The following is a 21,484-nucleotide window of genomic DNA, read 5'->3' as shown; positions in this document are numbered from 1 at the left end:
ATGCCAGATGTCAGGGCCCAATAAAACACCAAAGAAATAATCAATGTCTTTGAGGGTCATTGTGGTGGTGGAAATTGCAATTCTAAGGTCATAATAGAACCAAGCTGGATTCCTTTGAGGGTCTGCAAGTCTTTTTTTTTATAGCCATCACCTCCTCCCTTTTCCATGGGATATGGACAAACTGAGCCACAGATACAGGAGGCGGTTGGTTGGCGGCAACTGCAGCTGCGATTGCAGCAGCAGCTGGAGGACCAGTATGTACTTCCCTCATTGGGAATTCCTTTTCATACATTTTGAGAACCTGTTCTCTAGCTAAAACGCAAATGTGTACTCCCTCTATTAGGTCTTCATCACCAAGTCTACAAGCTGCGCTATCACGCCAAAGTTGGTATAATTCTTTTTGATAAGGGACAGGGGTAGAGTCCCTAGTACCTCAGTACCAATCCGTTTCCAATTTTTCAATCATGTACTTAATTGCTAATTGCTGTTCAAAATGTGGCATATCTTGTACTGTTTGTATAATATCGGTGTGAGTGTACATAGGTTCTGCCATTCAAACCTCTGACTGATTTTTAATAACCTGTTTTTCAATTTCCCCAATAGTGGAGCATGTATTAGGGGGTGAAATCAACTTCTTAGGTGTACATAGGAGGTTTGGGGTTTTAGGGGTAGAGGACATTGTTTGCAAAATAGCGTTATCTGTGGGTGGCGGCAAAGCAGGGGGCTGGGGAACTGGGACTTGGGCTGAGGTCTGTGGTTGCTGCGGCACCAGCACCACCTAGATGGGCCAAATTCTGCACTTGGCCTTGCTGCTGTTGCTGTTCCCCCATGATAGGTTGGACTACTACGGGGGTGTAAGGTGGAGGTGCAGTGGGGCTATTATCTAACATTTGTAGCAATACCTTGTCTTCTTCCAATGCATGTTTGGATTCTATCTGTTTTGATACATAACTTCCCCCCACCTGGGCTCTATGGACTCAATCTTCAGACTCAATTCTCTTCTGGGTTTGGGAGTGGTGGTATTGCGCCGCTTTTTGCATTATTGTTTTTTGTTTTTCTTTCTCTACCAATTTGTCTGCCTTCATTTTCCTTTTGGTAGCCTCAGTCTCCCATTTTCTGTGTACCTCAAACATGTGCTGTCTAGCCTTTTTATGAAACAAACATTCCTGCAGGTAGGTTATTTTCTTTAAATCAAAAGATCCATCCTCCGGCCACTGGAGGTCAGGACAATGTCTAGTATATCTGCACCATATACTGTTATACAAATTATTTTCTAAACCATAATCCTTTAACATGTCCCACCCTGGTGTTCCCTCTTTTGGGATCGGTTGTCTTTTGTCCAAACGTGGAACACGATTTCGGCAAAAACGACATAGCCCTGGCCAGCATTTTTTATTTCCCATGTCTAACTTTTTAAATTTCAAAATGTAACATGCAACAAGGTAACTTTCTCAAGACTCTTTTATCAAATGCTTACCAACCTACAAATTGGTCCAGGCCTGGACAAAATATTCAAAATTAACAAAAACACGTGTAATACAAATTGTCAAACTGTACCTTTAACAAATGCAAATTTACCAAAAACGAATTATTCCCAAATTGATAAGTTATCTAAAACAGTTATTCTCTCAAAGGCAAGTTAAAACAGACAACCGGTCAGCGTGGAACAGTCTCACCTGATTATCTGCTTTTCCCAGATCTCTCTCCGACAGCCCGTGTCAGACTAATCAGTCAAGTTAAAAGCCAGTGTTCAGGATCTTCGCTGGGACATCGTGAAAAGCGGGGAGAGGCCTGCCCAGTGGATAAGATGGAGCTGCTTTGAAACTATGTCATTGTGCCGGGGCTCCTGGAATCTACACCTCCGGAACGGCGTCCCCCCACTAGCAGCACGTCTCGTGACAGCGCTACTGGAGACATCCAATGGAAAATCCCGGACGGGCCCCCATTTGTAAAGCACGTTTTAATGATACTTACAAATGCATTTACAAAGGAGTTTAGACATGGAGAGTAGGAGTGAAAAATCAATGACCAAGGTCTATTTAATTTGCTGCAGCAAAGAGGACAGATTTACAACTGGCATCCCCAGCCCGAAGTAAAGTGAGCTAACATGGTGCATTCAACAGTGATATTTATACTCCTACATCAAAGGATACATAAAGTACGTAAATAATGATACATGTCATACAGGAATTTTAAGAAGGGAATCTGTTTCCACACACCGGTTCCCGTCCCTACTTTGTCCTCGACTCCCTTCTGCAGCTGTCTGACTTTTCACATTCTGAGAACCCTTCAAAGGATTGCGTGGTTCAAAGATATAGATATCCACCTTTTCCCTCCCCAAAATTCAACAGCTGAGGTCGGTTAGTTATTTTTACCACATGATTATAATGAGTAATGTGCTCCAGCTAGGGAAAGAAACCAACTGCAAGCCCGTGGTGGAACCAGGCTTTTTTTTTTTTTTTTACTAAACAAATATATAAGATAACATATGCAATAGTTCAGAGAGGGAACTCAAACTAAATGCCTATAAGGAAAAGGAGCAATACAAAATGGATTCTTACAAACCCCACCTCCATTCCTCCCCCTTTTTCCCCCCAATGGCTTTTCTTGGGCATGTTAAAGACTTGGGTGCTGCATATAGAAGATATGTGGCGCTGGACCCATTGCTTGGTAAGAGATGAGTTGCCTGTCGGGGGCATGAACTGTCTCCTAAATTCAAGGATTGGATTGCGGACCTAATATGGTGTAATGAATAGCCTTGCATGTCGAACTCTTGCCTCCTGCTTCATGGCCCGAGATATATGGCTATCTCTGTGCCCCTATCTTTGGATGCATAGATCTTCCTCTGCTCAGCATGCAGAATCTTCTTGTTCAACATACAGACACAATCTAGAGATGCATGTGTAGTGCTGCCCTCCCTGCTATTCTGTTTGACGGTCCCGTGCTGGTTGCATCCCTAGATTTTCTTCACTTCTTTGTAATGGTGCTCTATTATTGTACCTGTAGCCTTTATTTATGTGCACTGGGTGAAGTATATGTTGATATGCACAGGCTGGGAATGGGGGTGCACAGATGTAATTTACACTTCATGAACTTATGTTACAACTCTTGTTTTTTTTTAATATATTTTCAATCAAATTCAGTAAACCAATTTAAAAAACGGAATTCACAAAAGTTCACTGGGGTACACCTGGAAACCTACAACTGTTACACATTTTCAGTCCTACTCGGGCACTTCTGTAAATTCTTATGAATTCCTCAGTCGTAAAATTCCCCCCAGCCATGCAAGGGCATCGATTTGTAACTTATCTTAAGTAACTCAAAGAAGTGGGGACTGTGTGTGTTTTTACACTCATTCACCAGTAATGTTTTTAATTAAATATTTACATGTGGTGAAACATATTCAATTAAATGATGATTTAGCGAAATTGGATTTAAAGTTGTCCTTTAAAAATACTTATTGTCTTACCTTTCCTTTATAGGCCAAACTTACAAAACAGTGCATGTGCTGTGTTTTGCAAGACACATTGTTGACTTACCAGGAATATTCAGGGGCATGGAGCCTACCCATTGCTTACCATTGGGTGGCTTTCCTGTCACTCATTTGCCTACTTATTATTTGTGTCCCAGTTTCAGTCTTGTGTTTATCCCTCCATTGGACCATAGCCTCTTTACCATCCCTTATGACTGGCTGGCTTCTACGCTGCCACTGTTGGTTTTTCAAGCACTATTCCTTTTCCTTTTGTTTTTGTTTTTGTTTTGTTAAGCACTCCATGGGAGTGCATGCGTTTTTAAGCTGTCTCTCTCATACTTATATTCGCCTGCCTTCCATGTTGCTGTCTGTCACCTGTGTGCTTCTCCCTGTACTCCACCATGTTGTGTTCACCCTCGTGTGCTTTCCATGTTGCTTTCTCATCTTTCTCCCCCGCTCATTCCACATTGTTTCTCCTCCCCACCCTCCATGTTACTTTTACCCCACCCACGCCCTTCTCACCCATTGCTTCTCCTTCCCAACCACGCCCTCCTTCTCTCCCATCTGTTGTTGCTTCTCCCTGCCTTCTTTGCTCTCCCCAGCTCTCTGTTTTGCGTCCATTCTTCCATCCCAAGCCTCTGTGCAGCATGGCTAAAAAATATTGGCACAGCTAATATTTGCCAGTGTTTGTTTTTATTTATGTTGCAAATATTTTATGAGTCAATAGATTGCTTTCTAAATAAAATCACCAGTCTTGCTTCCATTCGTGTGCATGTATTTTTTTTTTTTTTTTTTTTTTTTTTTTTTATAGAATAAACTAGCATTCTGGGAGCATTATAAAGAGCCATACATTGTTAAAGATTTATATATTGGTACGACTGTCAATAATGTAAGCTTATTCACTATACTCTGAATTTGAAGGAGCAATTAAATCGTCTGTTTATCTTGTCACATTTGCTCTGTGTTCAGAGAAAGAGGTTAGAAGTAATTTTATTTATTTGACTGCAGAGCTCTGGGATTTTGTAAAGTGAACTGTCTGACCTGCTGGACAGAGTGTGAAAAGAAAGGCTACAGGGTGTCAGATTTTTCCTAACACTGCATTTGAAAAGCTAATAAGTAAATTATACACACATTGCAAAATATTAGTTGTGAAAGCTCATTTTTGTACTTCTGTAGGATGTAAAAAATATTTTAATAGGATAAAAACAAATCCGAATACTACTTTGTGATGTGCAAATGATGTTTTCTGAAACCCAATTTTCACAAATTATTGTTAACACACTATATAGTTTTATCAGTAAAGCTGCACGTTCGTGGGAAATTTCTTGACCATTTCAATGGGCAATTTACTGTCTGTAAATGACAGTATGCTACCACATCATGCTTTAGTGATGTATTTATTAAAAGTTAGTGTTAAAACATGGCAATGCTATTAGTAAACTAAAAGGAAAGTCAGGGATCATGTGTATACTATATGTGGGCTAAATTCCTATTATACATAGAGCAAATGTTTAGTCTATTTAATCAAACAAAATAGTTTTTGTACAGCAGAAATGCTGAACTCACATATTTGAAGGCGATTTTTCGAGGCCTGACTCTCTTTAACATAAGAGGCTTTGCAATAAGGAACCATATATAGCCTATAGAACATATTATACATTTGAATGCATATCTTGCCTTTGCAGCAAACAATCCTCTTTCCTACAAACCATTATGTGGCAATATAAACTGCCAGTGAAGGGTTTGGCTCAATGCCCTGCTGTGCAAACTGTTTCTCCTTGACTTCAATCTGTACGTCTTTGGTGTCGGTGATCGGAATTGCACACATCCCTTCACTTACAGTTTATACAGTACAGTTAACATGTTTGTTGAGACTTAAGAGACAGATGTCTATAAACTACCCCAAAGCAGTTGCTAACTACTTATTGATATTTGGTATTTATGCAAGTAGCTAAATGATGATCACTCTGGCTATCAAAACGCTACAGAGATCTGGAATTCCTATCAAACTGCCTACTTTCTCCAGATGCCCAGGATTTACTTGGGGTCAAGGGCATCAAGTTTCCATTTCTTTTTTGTTTGTCTTTTGGACAAGTAGGCCTAAACCCTACAGCACTGTGGATGCCATGTCACAGTGTCACATTCTCGATTTGTAAACAATATTGTTTGCACTTAGGGTAGAATGTGTATCTATATGGTCATGCTTTTCAAACTTGCATCTGTGATTCACTAATGCATCGTCTTTATTAATAGAGTGAGCACTCCAATGCAATTATTTGAGCTCAGCTTGAACTACGGACAGTGGTTTCCGTATAAAAAATATGCACACACGTTTCCAAAGTTTAAGAAATTGAGGCTATCTAGAATGCTCTCTGATTAGATGGAAATACTCACAGAAACCTTAAGGTAAAATTGATGATTCTTTCTTTCAAAATAAAATGTACACAAAAAATAGCAACCAGAAGAAAAATATTTTGCTAAACGGTCCAATTTTAGGAACCATTCCTTAGAGGCAGCATTTAGTAAAATGTTTGGCACATGCTAGTTTTTCAAAACAATAATAATGGAAAATTGGTGTAAAAACTGTTTTGGCAAGGTTATGGAAAACATTAAAATAAATAAACATTGACAAACACAAAAACCCTGATGCTGATTCCCACCCTTTTGGCTTTGTCAATGTGTGATTTTGTTTAATGTACTTTTTTTGTCATACGTTATTGTTATGAAACCTGCTGGGCCCTCTAATGTTAAAAAAAAAAAAAAAAAAAAAGAATGGCTTATAGCACAAATGTTTTTTGGTCTGAAAAAGCACACTTTGCCCTAGCAGTGAAGGAAACTACGTTGTTTGAGGATGTGCTTCTTGTGATAGAATACAATTCTGTCACTCAGAGTGAAGTGAACCATAAATGAAGTTATAAATATGTATAATTTAAATAGAAACCAAAGGTCTTGGCTAATGTCAGGTGTAATTAGGGGCCTTGTGATTAAAGAAAGTCACCAAATTGCCCCTATGGTATGTCTTAGTGCATGTTAGCATGAGCAAATAAGCATGTGCATGTTTGCTCATGTGAAAATGTGCTGAGCGTTTGCAAGTACACTTTCCTTGCAACCTCTTTTTTTGCCCACCCTGGGAAGAGCTTTTCCTAGGCCCTTATCAGGAGTAAATTTGCAACCTTTCCCAGTGTGAAAACAGTTGGTGAGAACTGTTAAACATGTAAGTTTGTAGGTGTGCACAGGCTCAGAATTGTATTCCAACCCAGAAACTGCTACTTCTCACTACTTCCTATCCCAGAATGTAAATTAGCAAAACGTAGCATAATCAGGGCTTCGCTACAATACATACCGTGCTGGCATAATCAGAGGGGCTATTATCAGAGCTGTGAGATGAGACACTACCTTTTTTTTTTTTTTTAAATCTTTTTATTAAACATAACACACGAACAGCAGTACATTTCCTTTAAATCAGTAAGAGAGTAAACATTTTTCTCTTTTCATGTGCCTCTACACGTACTTGTGGTTTCTATACAGTACGGTTATATTTCAATGTGCTGACAATCAACTTAAACTTGATACATTTTATAACAATAGGCATATTTGCAGTGTTGTTAAAGTATATTTATATTTAGTGGAATTCGAAGCAATTGTGGTAGCATTCAGCTGTGTGGGCGTGGGAGATGTCAGTATTTTGTTTACATGACATATAGTTTGTTATGGGGCAAGGGCATGATTAACAGCGCATCAGTAGCCACTAACAGTTTGCGTATTCACAATTGGGTGGTGTTGCACTTGTTATCCGATTGTGTTTTTTCGGGTTAATATGCCGGTACCAGGAGGGGTGTCTCGTCAGGTGTAATATATTCCTTATCATGATTTCTAAGTATTTATTTGAAGGGCATATTGTTCATGTTTCGTGTTTCAAGGGGGGTATTTATCATCTCTAGATTCTATTTGTACTACTAAGTGGTTCCAGTATTCGGCACCCTCTTGTATCTGACCTCTGAGTTGCAGCTGTCTTAGAGTGTGAGCCTCCGCTAGTGTGGAGCTATGCAAGGCTGCAAGCCAAACGGAATAGGGGGGGGCATTAGGGGCCTTCCAAAGTGTAGCGATCAATCGCTTATATATTACAAACGCAAGGTCTATAAACTTGTGAGTATGTTTTACATTCTTGCCCCGGTGACGTATACCCAACAAGCAGGATTCTGGCGTGGGTGTAAGCGTGTTTTCTATTATGTCTGCTACCGTTTCTGTTATGCGGCACCAACCAGTGTTTATTGTGTGGCATTCCCAAACCATATGGTAGAAATTAGCAGCGGGTGTAGCGCATCTAGGGCAGTTTGGTTTAGAGTTTGGATATATTTTGCTGATACGAGACGGTGATAGATATGCCTGGTGGATGTAATTAAATTGAGTGTATCTCAGTCTGACATTACGGGATACAGATTTAATCGTGGAAAGGGCAGCTTCCCAGGCCTTCTGGTCAACTGGTGTGGAGAGAACCCCATCCCAGCGGTCTTTGACCTGGGTCAGAGTGGTGCAGGTATCTGTTAGCAGGATTTTATATAATTTAGTGATGCTGCCTTTTGTGTTTCCTATGGTGAGTAATGATGTGAGTAGAGGGGATTCGTCGGGTTCATTTGTATTGCGCCCCCAGAAGTTTTGCAGAAGTTTGTTAATGGCGTTAAATGTTAAGAAGGCCCCTGGTTGCATGACACCGCGAGATACAAGCTCTGCGAAAGTGCTTCTCTTAGAGCTTGAGTACAGGTCCCCTATTTTCAATGCCTTGGTTACACGTATATCATGGTGATGGGAGAGGTTCTGGACACCTGGTACCTGAGCCAGAGGCAACGCAGGCGAATAAGGGGGAGTTAGAGTTTTACCCTGGACATATCTCCGCCAGCAGTACCTGGCTGTTTCCAATAGAGGATTTTTATTAGACAGGTAAGGAGGTCTGGACATGAGTGATGTCAGTATCGTTTGTGGTGCTGTATAAGACAATAGCGCTGTACACTCTGGGGTGGGGGGTTCGCTAAACCACACGGCCACCCATTGGAGTTGGGCTGCCGCGTAGTACAGTTCAAAGTTCGGCATGCCCAGCCCGCCCTCTTCTTGTGGATATTGTGTAATGGCTAATGCCACCCTCCGTCTATCTCTGCCCCATAGCAAATCTGTTAGTAGCGAGTGTAATTTATGAAAAAACGAGCGCGGTAGGGGCAACGGGAGCGCTGTGAAATAGTATAGGAATCTAGGTAATATTAACATTTTAGCTATGGCCACACGGCCCATTGGTGACAGTGGGAGGGAGCTCCAAAATGCCATAGATCCACGAGTTGAACGTAGCAGCCTGTCAAGGTTGCCCTCCCGTAAGTCTGTCATGGAGTGGTATACCTGAACTCCTAAATATTTAAAGGTCTGATATGCCCATGTCAGTTGATGTAATGGTAATGACATTTGCTGCTCCGCAGGTATGCAGGTAAGCGGGAAAATACATGATTTCGCCCAATTAACGCATAGGCCAGAGGATAAGGCGAAGTTATCCAGGATTTGTACAACTTCTGTGAGGGAAGAGGTATAGTTACGCAAGTATATTAAAGCATCATCCGCATATAAGGAAACAATATGATAAATATTGGATTCTTGGATGCCCCACCTGTCTGCGTAGCAACGGAGTTTGATTGCTAATGGCTCCATAGCTATTGCAAATAATAGAGGGGATAAAGGGCATCCTTGCCTGGTGCCTCTACCAATGGGGAACGCTTCTGATATCATTTGGCCCGTTTTGACGCGAGCTGTTGGTTTTGCGTATAACGTGGCGATCCAGCTGATGAAGCCGTTTTGAAAGCCGAACGCCTCTAACGTGCGGAAGAGATATTCCCATCCCAGTGTATCGAACGCCTTCTCTATATCCAATGCCACAGCCACTGCCTCGGTCTCTGTTGTGCTGTGAAGTATGCGGATTAGGCGTCTTATGTTTAGAAAAGTATTCCTCCCTGGTACAAATCCAGATTGATCATGATGGATTAAGTCTGACAAATAAGGGAGTAGTCTGTTTGCTAGGATTTTCCCCAGGAGTTTACAGTCAGTATTTAACAGGGAAAGTGGTCTGTAGGATTTGACATTGAGTGGATCGCGTCCCGGTTTTGGCAGTACCACTATTAATGCTTCACACATGGAGTCTGGTAGCTGTTTTCTATTACGTGCCTCATTAAACACCTCGATCAAAGGCTGTAGTAGATGGGTGGATAATGAGCTATAGTATTCCATTGGTAATCCGTCTGAACCAGGGGTTTTGCCACGTGCCATTTGAGAGAGAGCTAAGCGTAGTTCCTCACCAGTAATGGGACCATCCAGAGTGGCTGCGTTATCAATGACATTACTATTTTGGGGAATCAATGACAGAAGTTCAGATAGTTGTTGTTCATTTGGAGGGCTAGTGGGTTGGTATAGGGAACGATAATATGTGTGGAAGGTCTTATTAATTCCAGCTTGAGTGTTAATCACTTCTCCTGAGTGTGTTCTAATCGCGCATATAGGTGAGGTCTGTAGTGGTTGGCGCACCAGCCATGCTAGTAGTTTGCCTGATCTGTCTCCTTCTGCGTGTTGCCGGGCTTTAAAATGTCTGTAGTCATGTCTGCTGAGTCTGGCATCTGCTTCTCTGTAGTCTGATTTCAGCGAGTTTAGTGTCTCAATCGAGGTCCCACTAATAGTGGCCTCGGTCTCAGCCTTGCGCATTTTAGATTCTAGCTCTAGGAGTTCTCTATTAAGCATTCTTTTAATTCCCATTGAAGCTGCAAGGCAGTGGCCGCGTATAACCACTTTGTGAGCATCCCATTCCATGGCGCGCGCTATTGTTGTGTTTTTATTTAAGGCAAAGTAATTTATTATACATTTAGCCAACTCGGCATGAAAAGGAGGATCTATAAGGGCATCTGGTTGTAAACGCCATGTGGGAATGCACGCGAGTGTGCGGTCCATTCTCAGGGTAGCTTGGAGTGGGTTGTGATCAGATATGGTGCGAGCTAGGTAGCCTGATGTGGTTATTTTTGGAATTATGTCCCTTGATGCGAATAACATATCTAATCTGGTGTGTAATTTATGCACTGGGGAGTAGAAAGAATATTCGCGGTGTGCAGGGTGGCCTATTCTCCAGATTTCACTTAGCCTATTATTGGAAGCCCACTCTGCGAGTTCAAGTGATGCGCGCTTAGCTAGGGTGTTATCTAACGGAGGGACAGAACGGTCTTTGTGAATGTCTAATACGCAATTAAAGTCACCGCCCCAGATGACATCCATCTCTGGGTCGTTGAGCCTGCTAGTGTTAAGTGTCCTTAAAAAGTCCCATTGATTTGAGTTCGGGGTATATATTGATGCTAAAGCCATGGGTTCTCCATCTAGGGAGCCCTCCAGAAGGACATATCGACCATGTGGGTCAACTTGTACGCGGGACGTGACGTAGGGGACCCCTGGGGCTATCCAGATCACTACTCCCCGGGCATATGTTGAAAAGGTAGTACCATATAATTGCCCTTTCCATTTTACTTTGGTGTGTTCCAAGGAGGACTTATCCAGGTGTGTCTCCTGTAGCATGGCAAAATGTATTTGGTGTCTCCTAAGGTATGCGTGTATCTGTTGTCGCTTACGCGGGGAAGCCATGCCTCTTATATTCCAAGTGAGTATTTTATACTGTAAGTTATACTGTTGTCTCTGGACTGCCATGGGTTATTTGTGATTTTATACATGGGCTTTGCAAGTTTGGGGGGCTGGCTTTTATTTTATTTTTTGCTACAGTAGTGTATTTCATGCCCATTGTGACTAGCCAGTTTAAGCTGTGGTTACCTAGTGTATACTTATTGTTAACATAATAATGACATTTACTTCGAATACCATAAGCTAATCTATGCCTTGTTGTTGCGACTCTGCTAATTAAAACAGTAACATTAACTATATCTAACAATAACTGTGGTTGTGGCAAGGGCTTCGCCGATACAATACTTGCCAACCAGGTAGAACGGTCCATACGGTGCAGGGGTGTTTCGAATAAGTACGTTCAAGTCAATGCTGGCCCCGACCCGCTATATTCTTGTTGAGATTTGCTGCTCACTGGGACCAACCATAGATCTTTTTGCCGCTGTCAGGAGTAGCGGCAAAGCAGAGGCGAAGCCGGTGGGTAGTAGACAACTTTAGCGGGCGACTATTGGCTTCCACTGTGGGATATCTTGTACCATTGTGTTCGATACCGGTATGTATTTATCAGATATCGTCCGCTGTCCGTGGAGTGAGGTCGGGGCCGCAAGTGGAATCCGCAGAGTCAGAATATACTCCTAGCTCTGCCTCCATTCCCGATTGTGTCGACACGGACCTCGGAGATGTATTAGCGAGGAGGGATGTAGTCTGCAGTAGTAAAGAACGTTCCGCGCGGGATTGCTCAGGGGTGGGTTTAGTGTCTTGTTGCCTGCGAGGTTTGCGTTTGTCCCTAGGGGGGTGTTTTGTGTCCACGGGGTTTCTTGCATTTAATGGATCAGCGATTCCCTTTGCGTGAAGCCAAGTCCATGCATCTTCTGGTGAGGTAAAGAAGAGAGTGCGGGTGTCATCCTGTATTCGAAGTTTGGCCGGGAACAGCAAAGCGTATTTGATGTTGTGATCTCTTAGTCGCTCTTTAACCCGGAAAAATGAATTACGCTTTTTCTGCACCTCTGCTGTAAAATCCGGATAAGCTGATATATTTGCTCCTTCAAAGCGTATCGGACTTTCTTTACGAAACAGATGCAATATGAGGTCCCTATCCCGGTAATTGAGGAGTCTTGTTATTAGTGGTCGAGGCTGTGTGCCGGGTGGTAAGGGTTTCCCAGGAACCCTATGGGCACGTTCTACTGAGAAGAACTTCGGGACGTTGTCCTTCAGTACTGTTTCCATTAGCCATTGCTCAATGAAGAGTTCTGCGCACGGGCCCTCAGCGCGTTCGGGAAATCCCACGAAGCGGATATTGTTACGCCTGGATCTTCCTTCCGCGTCCTCAGCTCTGCGCTTCAGAGTCTCCAACTCTGCTGTTACAGTCCCCATTTGTGACTGGAGTTTGGTTACCGCTGGTGAGAGGTGTGACGTATCTTTTTCTAAATCGGCGATCCTTTCCGTCAACGCGTGTTGGTCCGCTCTCAATAAGTTAACATCCTCGATCACCGAGCCTATTTTTGCTTCCAGAGTGATTTTGGTGTCTAATATAGCTTGTAAAATCTTTTCAAATTGCGTTGTGTGTGTCTGGAGTGTTATTTCCATCTTTTGCAGTGCTTGTTGTGTGGCTGAGGCTTCCGTAGGTGGGGTTGGGGCATCAGCATCCATTGTACCAGGAGGTGCACGTGGGGTCTTTGGTTTGCCCATTGATTATGCACGTGACGGTATTGCTGTCAGAGATTGTCTTTTCAGTAGCTACAATTGGTTAGGGCTGTAGAGGTTTGTTCCTTTGAAGTGGGGAACTCGCTACGCATCAGGCAGTTAAGTTTCTTCGCAATCGGACAAAACGTATCACATCTGTCAGGGTTGCGTGTTGCTGCCAAGGAGTATGGCCCACAGTTTGGGACCCGATATCGCTGCTTGGAATAGTGAGGATTGGGTAGGGGTACTTTGCTTGTATGATGTACTCCCTTATAGCGAGGAGCCTCAAGGCGCTGCGGTTCGACTAGTGCCGCCGGTGAAGCGCTACAGTAGGATACAGCATCATGCCCTTTTGTGTGATTTATTGTCGTCGTGCTGCTACTTGAGGCTGGGACAGGTGTGACTCAGTTTACTCAGTCTTTGTTGGTCTTGTCTTCTTTTTTTTTTTTTTTTTTTTCTCTTCCTCCTTTATTTTGTGCCCCCTCTATTTGTTTTACCTCCTTTCTACTGGGCAGCTCCCCGGTCCGGACTTGATCCACGTGGCAGCGTCTGACGACTAGCCCGGGGCATACACTGCCAGTCGCCTTGGGTGCCGAGTCCCGGATCTATAGTATTGGAGAGGCCACACCCATCTCCACGGAAAGCGCAGCCAAAACGATAATAGTCCCGAGCTCCGTGCGGTCCAACGGGACAAAACTTGTAGGGCGAGGGGAGCGGGCCGGCCCTCCCCGGGGGCGCAGCCCACACCCGTTCGAGCGCAACCCCCGGCGCGGGCGACCGCCCCAGACGCACAATCCCAGATTAGGGGCAGGCACCCCCCGCTCTCACCGGAGTCAGCGCCTCCCCTCCGGCAACCCACTCCGGCAGCGGCACGCTGGGAGCGCGATCGCGGCCCCCGCCAGAGCCGCCGCGATGCGGGACAGCGCTTCACCCCGATGGGCCCAGCACGCGAGTCACGGCCTCCGCGACGTACCTCCGCCTCCCCTTAAGGTCGCGGCTCACTCCACACTCCCGGAGCTCCGCAGCCGGGTCCGGGCAAAACAGTGTCGGTGCTCCGGTGAGAGCCGGCGGCGCCCCGCACGCTTTTGTGTGCAGGCGTCTGTGACAGGATATTAAAAGCGGGCCGGGACCGGAGCTGGTTATTATGCGACCATCCCGGTCGCCATGTTGGCCACGCCCCCCAGATGAGACACTACCTTAATATTTCACCTCACTGCTTAGTACAAAGGAACAAGATTTTTTTTGTTGTGTGTGTTTTTTTTTTTGTTTTTTTTTAAACCAGTTCAGGTAGATTCATGCACCCCGTCCCATGGACAAGCAGATATTTTCTAAAATTCGACACCCGTAGCCTCGAACAAATGTTAAATGCAACAAATAATGAAGGGAGTATATATTCACTTTATTTAGGGTGAGTAACAGCATTGTATAAATTGCTAAAATCATTGCAGAATAAATCAATAAAATGAGCATGACTAGTAATGTTTTTGTGCACTTAGTTTATCTGTCTTTTTAAGTGCTAAGTGATCGGAGGGCTGCATAGTCCTTTTGAATACTTTTAAACAATAAGCTGTTTACTTAAATATAAAAATATTGTGTCTGAATTAGTAAATTTGTTGGCTTTTTGTTTTGCTGAGTTATAGGTGCATTTTTGGGTACGTTTTTAGTAGAGAGCCAACACAAAACATAAAGGGGGTAATTTGGACATTGGCGGTAAAAACCGCCTACCGATGCAGTGAGGGCCGTCAAAATACCACCACAGCGGCTACCATCCATCCGCCATATTATGAGCACTGCTGGACTGGTGCCACAAGAAGGGCGGAAATACTGCAGTGTTCATGGTGGTGGACGGTAGTAAGGTGGCGCTGCTACCTCCAGCACACCAATAGAACGCCGCCAGCCATATTATGACAAGTAATACGGCCTAGCGGTGTTCTGTTGGTGGGGTGCTGCTGGCAGTAGCAGGGCCCCTTCTCGTTCCCTGCCAGAAGACCTCCTCGACAATGTTAAGTCTGGCTTCTGACAGGGGAGGGGGGGGAGGGTGTTGTGTGTGTGTCTATGTGTGCATGAATGTGTGAGTGAGAGTGTGAATGCGTCTGTGTGTGTTGTGTTTGTGTGGTTGTATGCGTGTGAGTGAATGCGGGTAAGAAAGGTGAAGTGAGTGCGTGTCTGCACGTCAGTGTGATTGTGTGGAAGAATGTGTGCGAACATGTCTAGCAGTATGCATGTATGTTAGTGTGAGTGATTTGGTGTATGCGTGGTGCGTGTGCGTATATGGGGGTGTTTGGATCGGGCGGTGTATGTGAATGTCGGGGGTGAGGGTTAGTGTGTGGGAAAGGGGCTTTGGATGGAGGGGGGTGGGAAGTGTGTCAGGTGTGTGTTGGGGGTGGGGGGGACCTACCGGTGACAGGGAAGGAATGCCACAAAAACCATGGTGGTAGGCAGGCTCATAATGCTGCTGCCAGTTCTGTGCCTGCCGCTGGGCTGGAGATTGATATCTCCGACCCGGCGGCTGATACCGCCATGGCGATATGAGTGGAGAAGTGGCAGGTTGGGTGCAGCCAACCCCCATTCTCATAATGTGGCTGTATGTACCCGCCAGCCCGTTAGCGGTACTACCACCACATTAACACTCACCGCCGGAGTCATAATGACCCCCATTGTGTACAAATAATCAAAGTTGATCAGAAGATTTCTTATAGTTTAAATTCTTAATTTAACTTCATAAACGATGAAGGGTGCAGCCAACGAGTTTCGCCCAAAATAGAACTTCATTAGGGCATGGATTATAATAATGATGCATATCATGAAAAGTCCCACCAAATTATTGTATTGGACATGAATGAAAAAGCTGCCAACTATGTAAAACAGTCATGTAGAATGTGGGCCGTGTTATGTCTGATATCTGATGGTCACTTGATTTCATACAGATTATACACAGAATTTGACTACTGACTTTGTGAATTAAGGAAACACTGTTCGGCAGACCATCTGCCCTCAACTGAATCGTAGTACCAGGAGTCAGTGTAAATGATTTCAGATGTTTCTAGTTGCCATTTTTTTGGAAGAAATTTTGGTTTATCATGCCTGTTTTAGTTCCAGAAAGCTGAATCCGATCTGAATTATATTGAACAGAAATTGGAGTTTGAAATAAGAAAACGTCATCCTGATAGCCCTCCATCACAGGTAAATGTTCCCCTGTAGTTGTTTTTGTGTTAAGCACTTCAAATAGTATACAGATGTTTTTTGTCTATATCGATGTACACAAATATCAGTTTGTTTGTCTGAAATGGCTATTCTTGCCCATAGAACTGGTTGGATTTATGCATTTCCTATATCTTCACTTGTGGTAGAGTCACTATCTTGTCCTTTACAGCAACAACTTGTGACTACCATTGTGAGATATCGCCATTATCTATAACCTATTGCCACAAGCAGTACTGTATGCTTCCCCGCTCCCTTCTCTTACCTAAACCCTACCTTCCCCCCCCCCCCTCCCAAAAAAATTATGCATAGGCAGGCATAGTGTACTTAACTCCGACCCTTGTAATCACTCATTCCTTTAGAATAGCCGTTTGCTCTGCTTTGTTTGAGGCAGTTACAGACTGGCCGTTCTGACAGCCTGTGCCCCAATCCTTCAATTCTGCTGTGCCTGTTTCACAGGATAGTTTGTCTTCTGTCTTCACTGCCAAAGTATGAAACACTACCATTTATCTCAAGTTGATAACCTTCTAGAAACAGTTAATAACCGTATATTTGACATACTCCTAGGGTTTAGGCTACTTTCTTTCAAGTGCAAGTTACCAGGGACCTTACGGTCCTAGAGAGGGCACATAGAAGACCCCAACTCATGGGTCTAACTTAAAACCTCTGCATAATCGTGGTCTCTAATTCATGTTAGTGCTCTATTTATCTGCAGGGCGAAATCACACCATGGGCGGCAAGGAATTTATTCTAACTAATTCCTTTCTGCATCTATTTGGTTTTGTGAAGTGAATATTTACTTTCACCGTGACTATGTAGTTAGTTTGATTGCATTATAGACTTTCATTTAATTTAACATTTGGGAATTGTTTGACTTCCTTGTATATCTACATTTTCTATCTTTATTTATTTATTTCCTTGTGAAGTCTTTCTTGAAACCACATCCTCATTACAACATTGGAAAAACCATGGTGTTAGAAACTTGTAGGCACAATTGTGAGGCTAAACGAGAAGCAAATGTGAAAAATAAGAAATTTAATAGCTTCTTAATTAACAGTTGTGAGAAAGACACACACTGCATCTCAAAGTTAAAGGAAAACGGGCTAAATATCCTAAGAATTAAATCCACATAATTCAGCTCAAGAACAGCATGATTTCAGAAAAGAATATAAGCCCTACAGTAAAGAGTTCTGCATATCCCATGTTAAACTTGTTTTTCAAAAACCTCTTTACAGCACAATCTGCCATTAGCATAGCGTTACAGATCGTTTTGGGAGTTTGGGTTATGCCTTTACAAATTTTACCTTTTCTGACCTGAATCTAAATCTGTTTTAAGGTGGTTTGAGGTAGATTTCAATGAGTGGTAGTTCATGAGTTTTTGGCATTTTGTGAGTGAGTTCAAAAAGCTAAAGAAAATTCTTTACATACTTCACTTTGGCAAAAGATTTGTACCTGACGGAAGTAAATTCTATTGGATGCCTTTAAAGGCAGTTATTTTCTTACTCAAACTTCATTGGTTCTATTCAGAGTTCTGTCTTAATATGTGCTAGCCGTTTAGCTTCAACATGGATCACTGAGCTTCATCGAGACCTTTTACATTGACCAATAGGCGATTACATGAAGGATGAGTGAGCTGCTTGGTGGAGTGTTCTGTTGAATTATTTGCCATTCGATTTGCTTGCCTTGTACTGCGATACCTTATTATTGCCTGTTATGCCAACTTGTTCATTTTAATGTAGGAAGATCCTGTCAAACTGCTGGAACAGTTGTCGGCAGCAAAGTTACGATATAAGTCTTTATCTGCACAGCTGGAAAAAATAACAGTGGAGCAGAAGGAATCAATTGCCAGTATTCAAAGTACTCTAGCAAACACTATGAAGATGGTCCAGCAGCTACAACAACATACTGATCTTAAGGTAATGGATTATGAAAGTAAAACAAACAAAATCTTACCCATGGAACAAGACTGCCAGCCAGTAGCATCTGCTTTTTTCAATTGCTGCTTTGTTTCTGTTTAAAGGTTGACTGAAATTGATTGACTGAGATTAGGGATCCTGAATAATTTGTGACCTAATTTCAACAACATGAGATTTTCATTTATGTCCATAAACTCTGAAGCTTTGGAAACTCCTGTAATAGCATGCCTAACCCATGGTCCTTAATTTGCTTTTTTTCACCAGCAGGCCCCAGGCTGTCTTCCGCACCAGCCCGCGTGTGCTGAGGACAGCTCCAGGCCATCCACGCACCCGAAGCAGGAAATCGCTCTGACGCAAACACTAGAGGGATTTCCTTACATTCATTTTAATCTCCAGATCTGGGGAAGAGCTTCCCAGGCTATTTCATTATTTTTTATTTTATTTTTTTCTCTCTGAAATGACGATCCTCTCATTTCACTTTCTCTGCTTCGGTGCTTGGACCCGAGCACCGAAGCAGACGGGAGAGGTATTGTTAGAAAGGGAAATCTCCATGCTTGGGGGTCGCTGCAGAAAAGCGATCCTAAAGCAGGACTCACTCCTCTAGACACCAGGAGTTCTGTTTTTGAGGAGGGGACTGTCCCCTCGCAATGGGCTAGTGCTTCCGCCTTCCTTCCCCAGACCTGAAAGTCTTTTCCCCCAAACACCCCCTTGCCCTCCCCTACCTTTCCTTGACCTGAAAGTCTTTCTACCACTCCCCACCACACCCCCATGCCAGATTGATTGGAGGACCACCAGGGATTATATTATTACAGTGGTTGGGGGGGTGAGCTTGGGAGTTCCTCCTAAGGCTAATGGGAGGTTCTTACCTCTAGCCAGCCCCCAAAGAGTTTGGGGGTGGGGGTAGAAAGCAAATGAGACACCAGGGCTGATTTTTTTTTTTTTTGTTTTTTTTTTTTTTAGGAGAAATGGATGGGCTACAAAGTGTGGGGGTGACTGGCCCACACGTCCGGTCTCACCATTAATATAACCCCAATAATATTTCTGCCCCCCCTCTGTACTAAAGCATCTCCATTTCTTTGGCTAGATGGGACATTTTGAAATTTGATTTTTTTTTTTTTTTAAAGTATACGTATGGGTAACAGACTTGGGCTAAGTCCTAATACCTTGCTTCTGTACTGATTAGCTGCGCTTTTCGGGCTGAGATCAGCTGCCACCCGGGGAAACCTACCAAACCCAGACATTTCTGAAAACAAGACATCTGGGGAAAGGCTAGGATGGTATGCCTAGTGTGGATCCCATAAATAGATCTTACCAACAGTGCCCTGCAAACCTCAAACTTTGCCTAAATTGCACATTTACATGGCATTTCATTGACAGAAACTATCGAAATCAGCAGAAATGCACAAAATTCCTACAGCCGAAGGTATCTAAAACTTGCGCTCTCGCTATGCATTGCTAATCAACCCAGATATTACAGCACTCAGTATAACTTCTATAATGTCAATAAAAAAATAACACTGAAAAATTAGAAGTCAGATTATTAAAGAAAAAACTGTGCATGGCAGGAACGCGAGTTATAGTTACCTTAGGCTGCAAGTTATAGTTACTTGAAATAACTTTAAAACTTCTGAATTTCACAGGTTTTGTGCAAGTAAATTCAGAACCTAACTATAACGTCCCTGTAACCTTTTTGTTTTTTTAAGTCAATTTATCCAGTGGGAGACCGCCACACCCTAAGCCACCCCTACTCAATCCAATCCACCCCACCCAATCCAGTCCACCTCACTCAACCTAGTCCACCTCACTCCAGTCTGATCCATTCCAATCCCCTCCACTCAACCCCACTCCAGCCCACCATACTGCAGTCCACCCAATTCCAGTCCACTTCACCCTCACACCAATCCAATCCATCTCGCCTCCATGCAATCAACCCAACTCTAATCCAGTCCATTCCACCCCTTTCCAGTCCATTCCACCCCAGTCCACTCCACTTCATCCCAGTTAAGTCCACCACACTCCAATCCATCCAGCCTACCCCACTTAAATCCATCCCACTACAATCCACCCCAATCCAATCCACGCCCCCCCATTTCAGTCCACCCCACTGCACGCCAATCCACCCCTTTCCAATCTATCCCACTGCACCCCACCACACCCCACTCACTCAATCCACCCACTCTATCCCAATACAATCCACCCTCTCAGTTCAGTCCACCCCACTCCAGTCTGATCCGTCCCACTCCAGTAAAGTCCACCGCTACCCAATCCACCTCACTCCAATCTATCCCACTCAAGTACAGTCCACTTTAATCCACCCCACTCCAGACCACCTTCATTAACCTATTTCAATCCAGTACACTTCTCTCCAGTCAATCCACCCCATGCCAATCCAGTCCTCCCCATACCAATCCAATACCCTCCACTCCAATGCAGTACACCCCAATCCACCCCACCCCAATCCATTCCAGTCCAATCCACCCTGTAGGAAGCTGGCTCTGTATATACTATACCAAAGTAAGCTATAGTGTGCACAGAGTGCAGTGGATCCCCAGAGGCTTTACAGAGGCTAAAGTAGATGATACTAATGCTCTCTTTTATGGTAGTGTGGTTGAGCAGTTAGGCTTATCACAGGGTAGTGAAAATCATTTGTTCTACACACACAGTCAAGAGATGAGGCACACACTCAATGACTAACTCTAGCCCAATATTTTATGGTTCCTAAAAATATATACTTTGTTACTTTATTTTTAGAACCAAAAGGATCTTAGTTGCAGGTAAGAACGATTTAAAAAATTTATCACTTTTAAGTATCAAATGCACTTTGTTTGAAATTCACAAATAAAACAGTTTTCAGGTAAGTAATACTTTTCAGTTTCAAAATTAGGCACTTAGTGAAATTTCATAGAAAGTGCAGTCCTAGGGAAGGATAAGTAACAACAGCTTGAAGGTAAGTACCTGCGACTTCAGGGGGAGGGGCACGGTTCAGCACCAAACACACACCTTCGGCGGCACAGGGGCAGCAGGGTGCAAACACAGGTAAATCCTGGTTCCTTGTTGACGAGGAGGAACTGTTCCACCACCTGCTTCTATAATAGAATGTCCACCTCATCTTGTAACTGTGGAATGTGGACTCTGGAAGGTTTTGGAGGAATAGATGGTGGGGGACTGGTGAATCTGAGACAATAATCAGAACCCAGGCTTCTTGCATGATGTTTTGCCACTCTTCTAGGTAATGCTGAATGCTTCACCGTACCGGAGTGGGTAACGGAAGAGGGGGAAGAGATGATTCAGAGTTTTGATCATATTGTTTATTTACGTCCCTTAGCTGGCGGTTGGCTTGCTCTTCCTCTAGCTTTGTCTCGTAGGGCTCGTAGGAGTATTGGGGCTGTGTTCCGTACTGTTGGCAACCCTGATACCAACGAGGGGCTTGAACCCTCCGTGAAGAGAAACGGATTTGGAAAGGCCTGAAAGTTTTTCCTAAGTCTTTAGGTTTTTGTATACCGATGGTTTTTAATGTCTCTAGGTCTGC

At 43.6% G+C, this 21,484-nt stretch overlaps 1 protein-coding gene across 2 annotated transcripts in view; it reads left to right on the top strand.

Annotated features, from left to right (window-relative positions):
• Nucleotides 1-21,484, top strand: part of SKA2 (spindle and kinetochore associated complex subunit 2) — a 75,695-nt gene that overhangs the window by 31,696 nt on the left and 22,515 nt on the right. For both annotated transcript variants that reach the window (XM_069226415.1, XM_069226414.1), the window contains exons 2-3: nt 15,932-16,021; nt 17,779-17,955. In XM_069226415.1, the coding sequence (XP_069082516.1) occupies nt 15,932-16,021; nt 17,779-17,955 (267 nt within the window). The remainder of the gene's footprint in view (nt 1-15,931; nt 16,022-17,778; nt 17,956-21,484) is intronic.

Source organism: Pleurodeles waltl, chromosome 3_1, assembly GCF_031143425.1.
Source record: "Pleurodeles waltl isolate 20211129_DDA chromosome 3_1, aPleWal1.hap1.20221129, whole genome shotgun sequence".
NCBI classification, from domain to species: Eukaryota; Metazoa; Chordata; class Amphibia; order Caudata; family Salamandridae; genus Pleurodeles; species Pleurodeles waltl.
The sequence above is the reverse complement of the archived record's forward strand: the minus strand, read 5'-3'. Positions and strand labels throughout refer to the sequence as shown.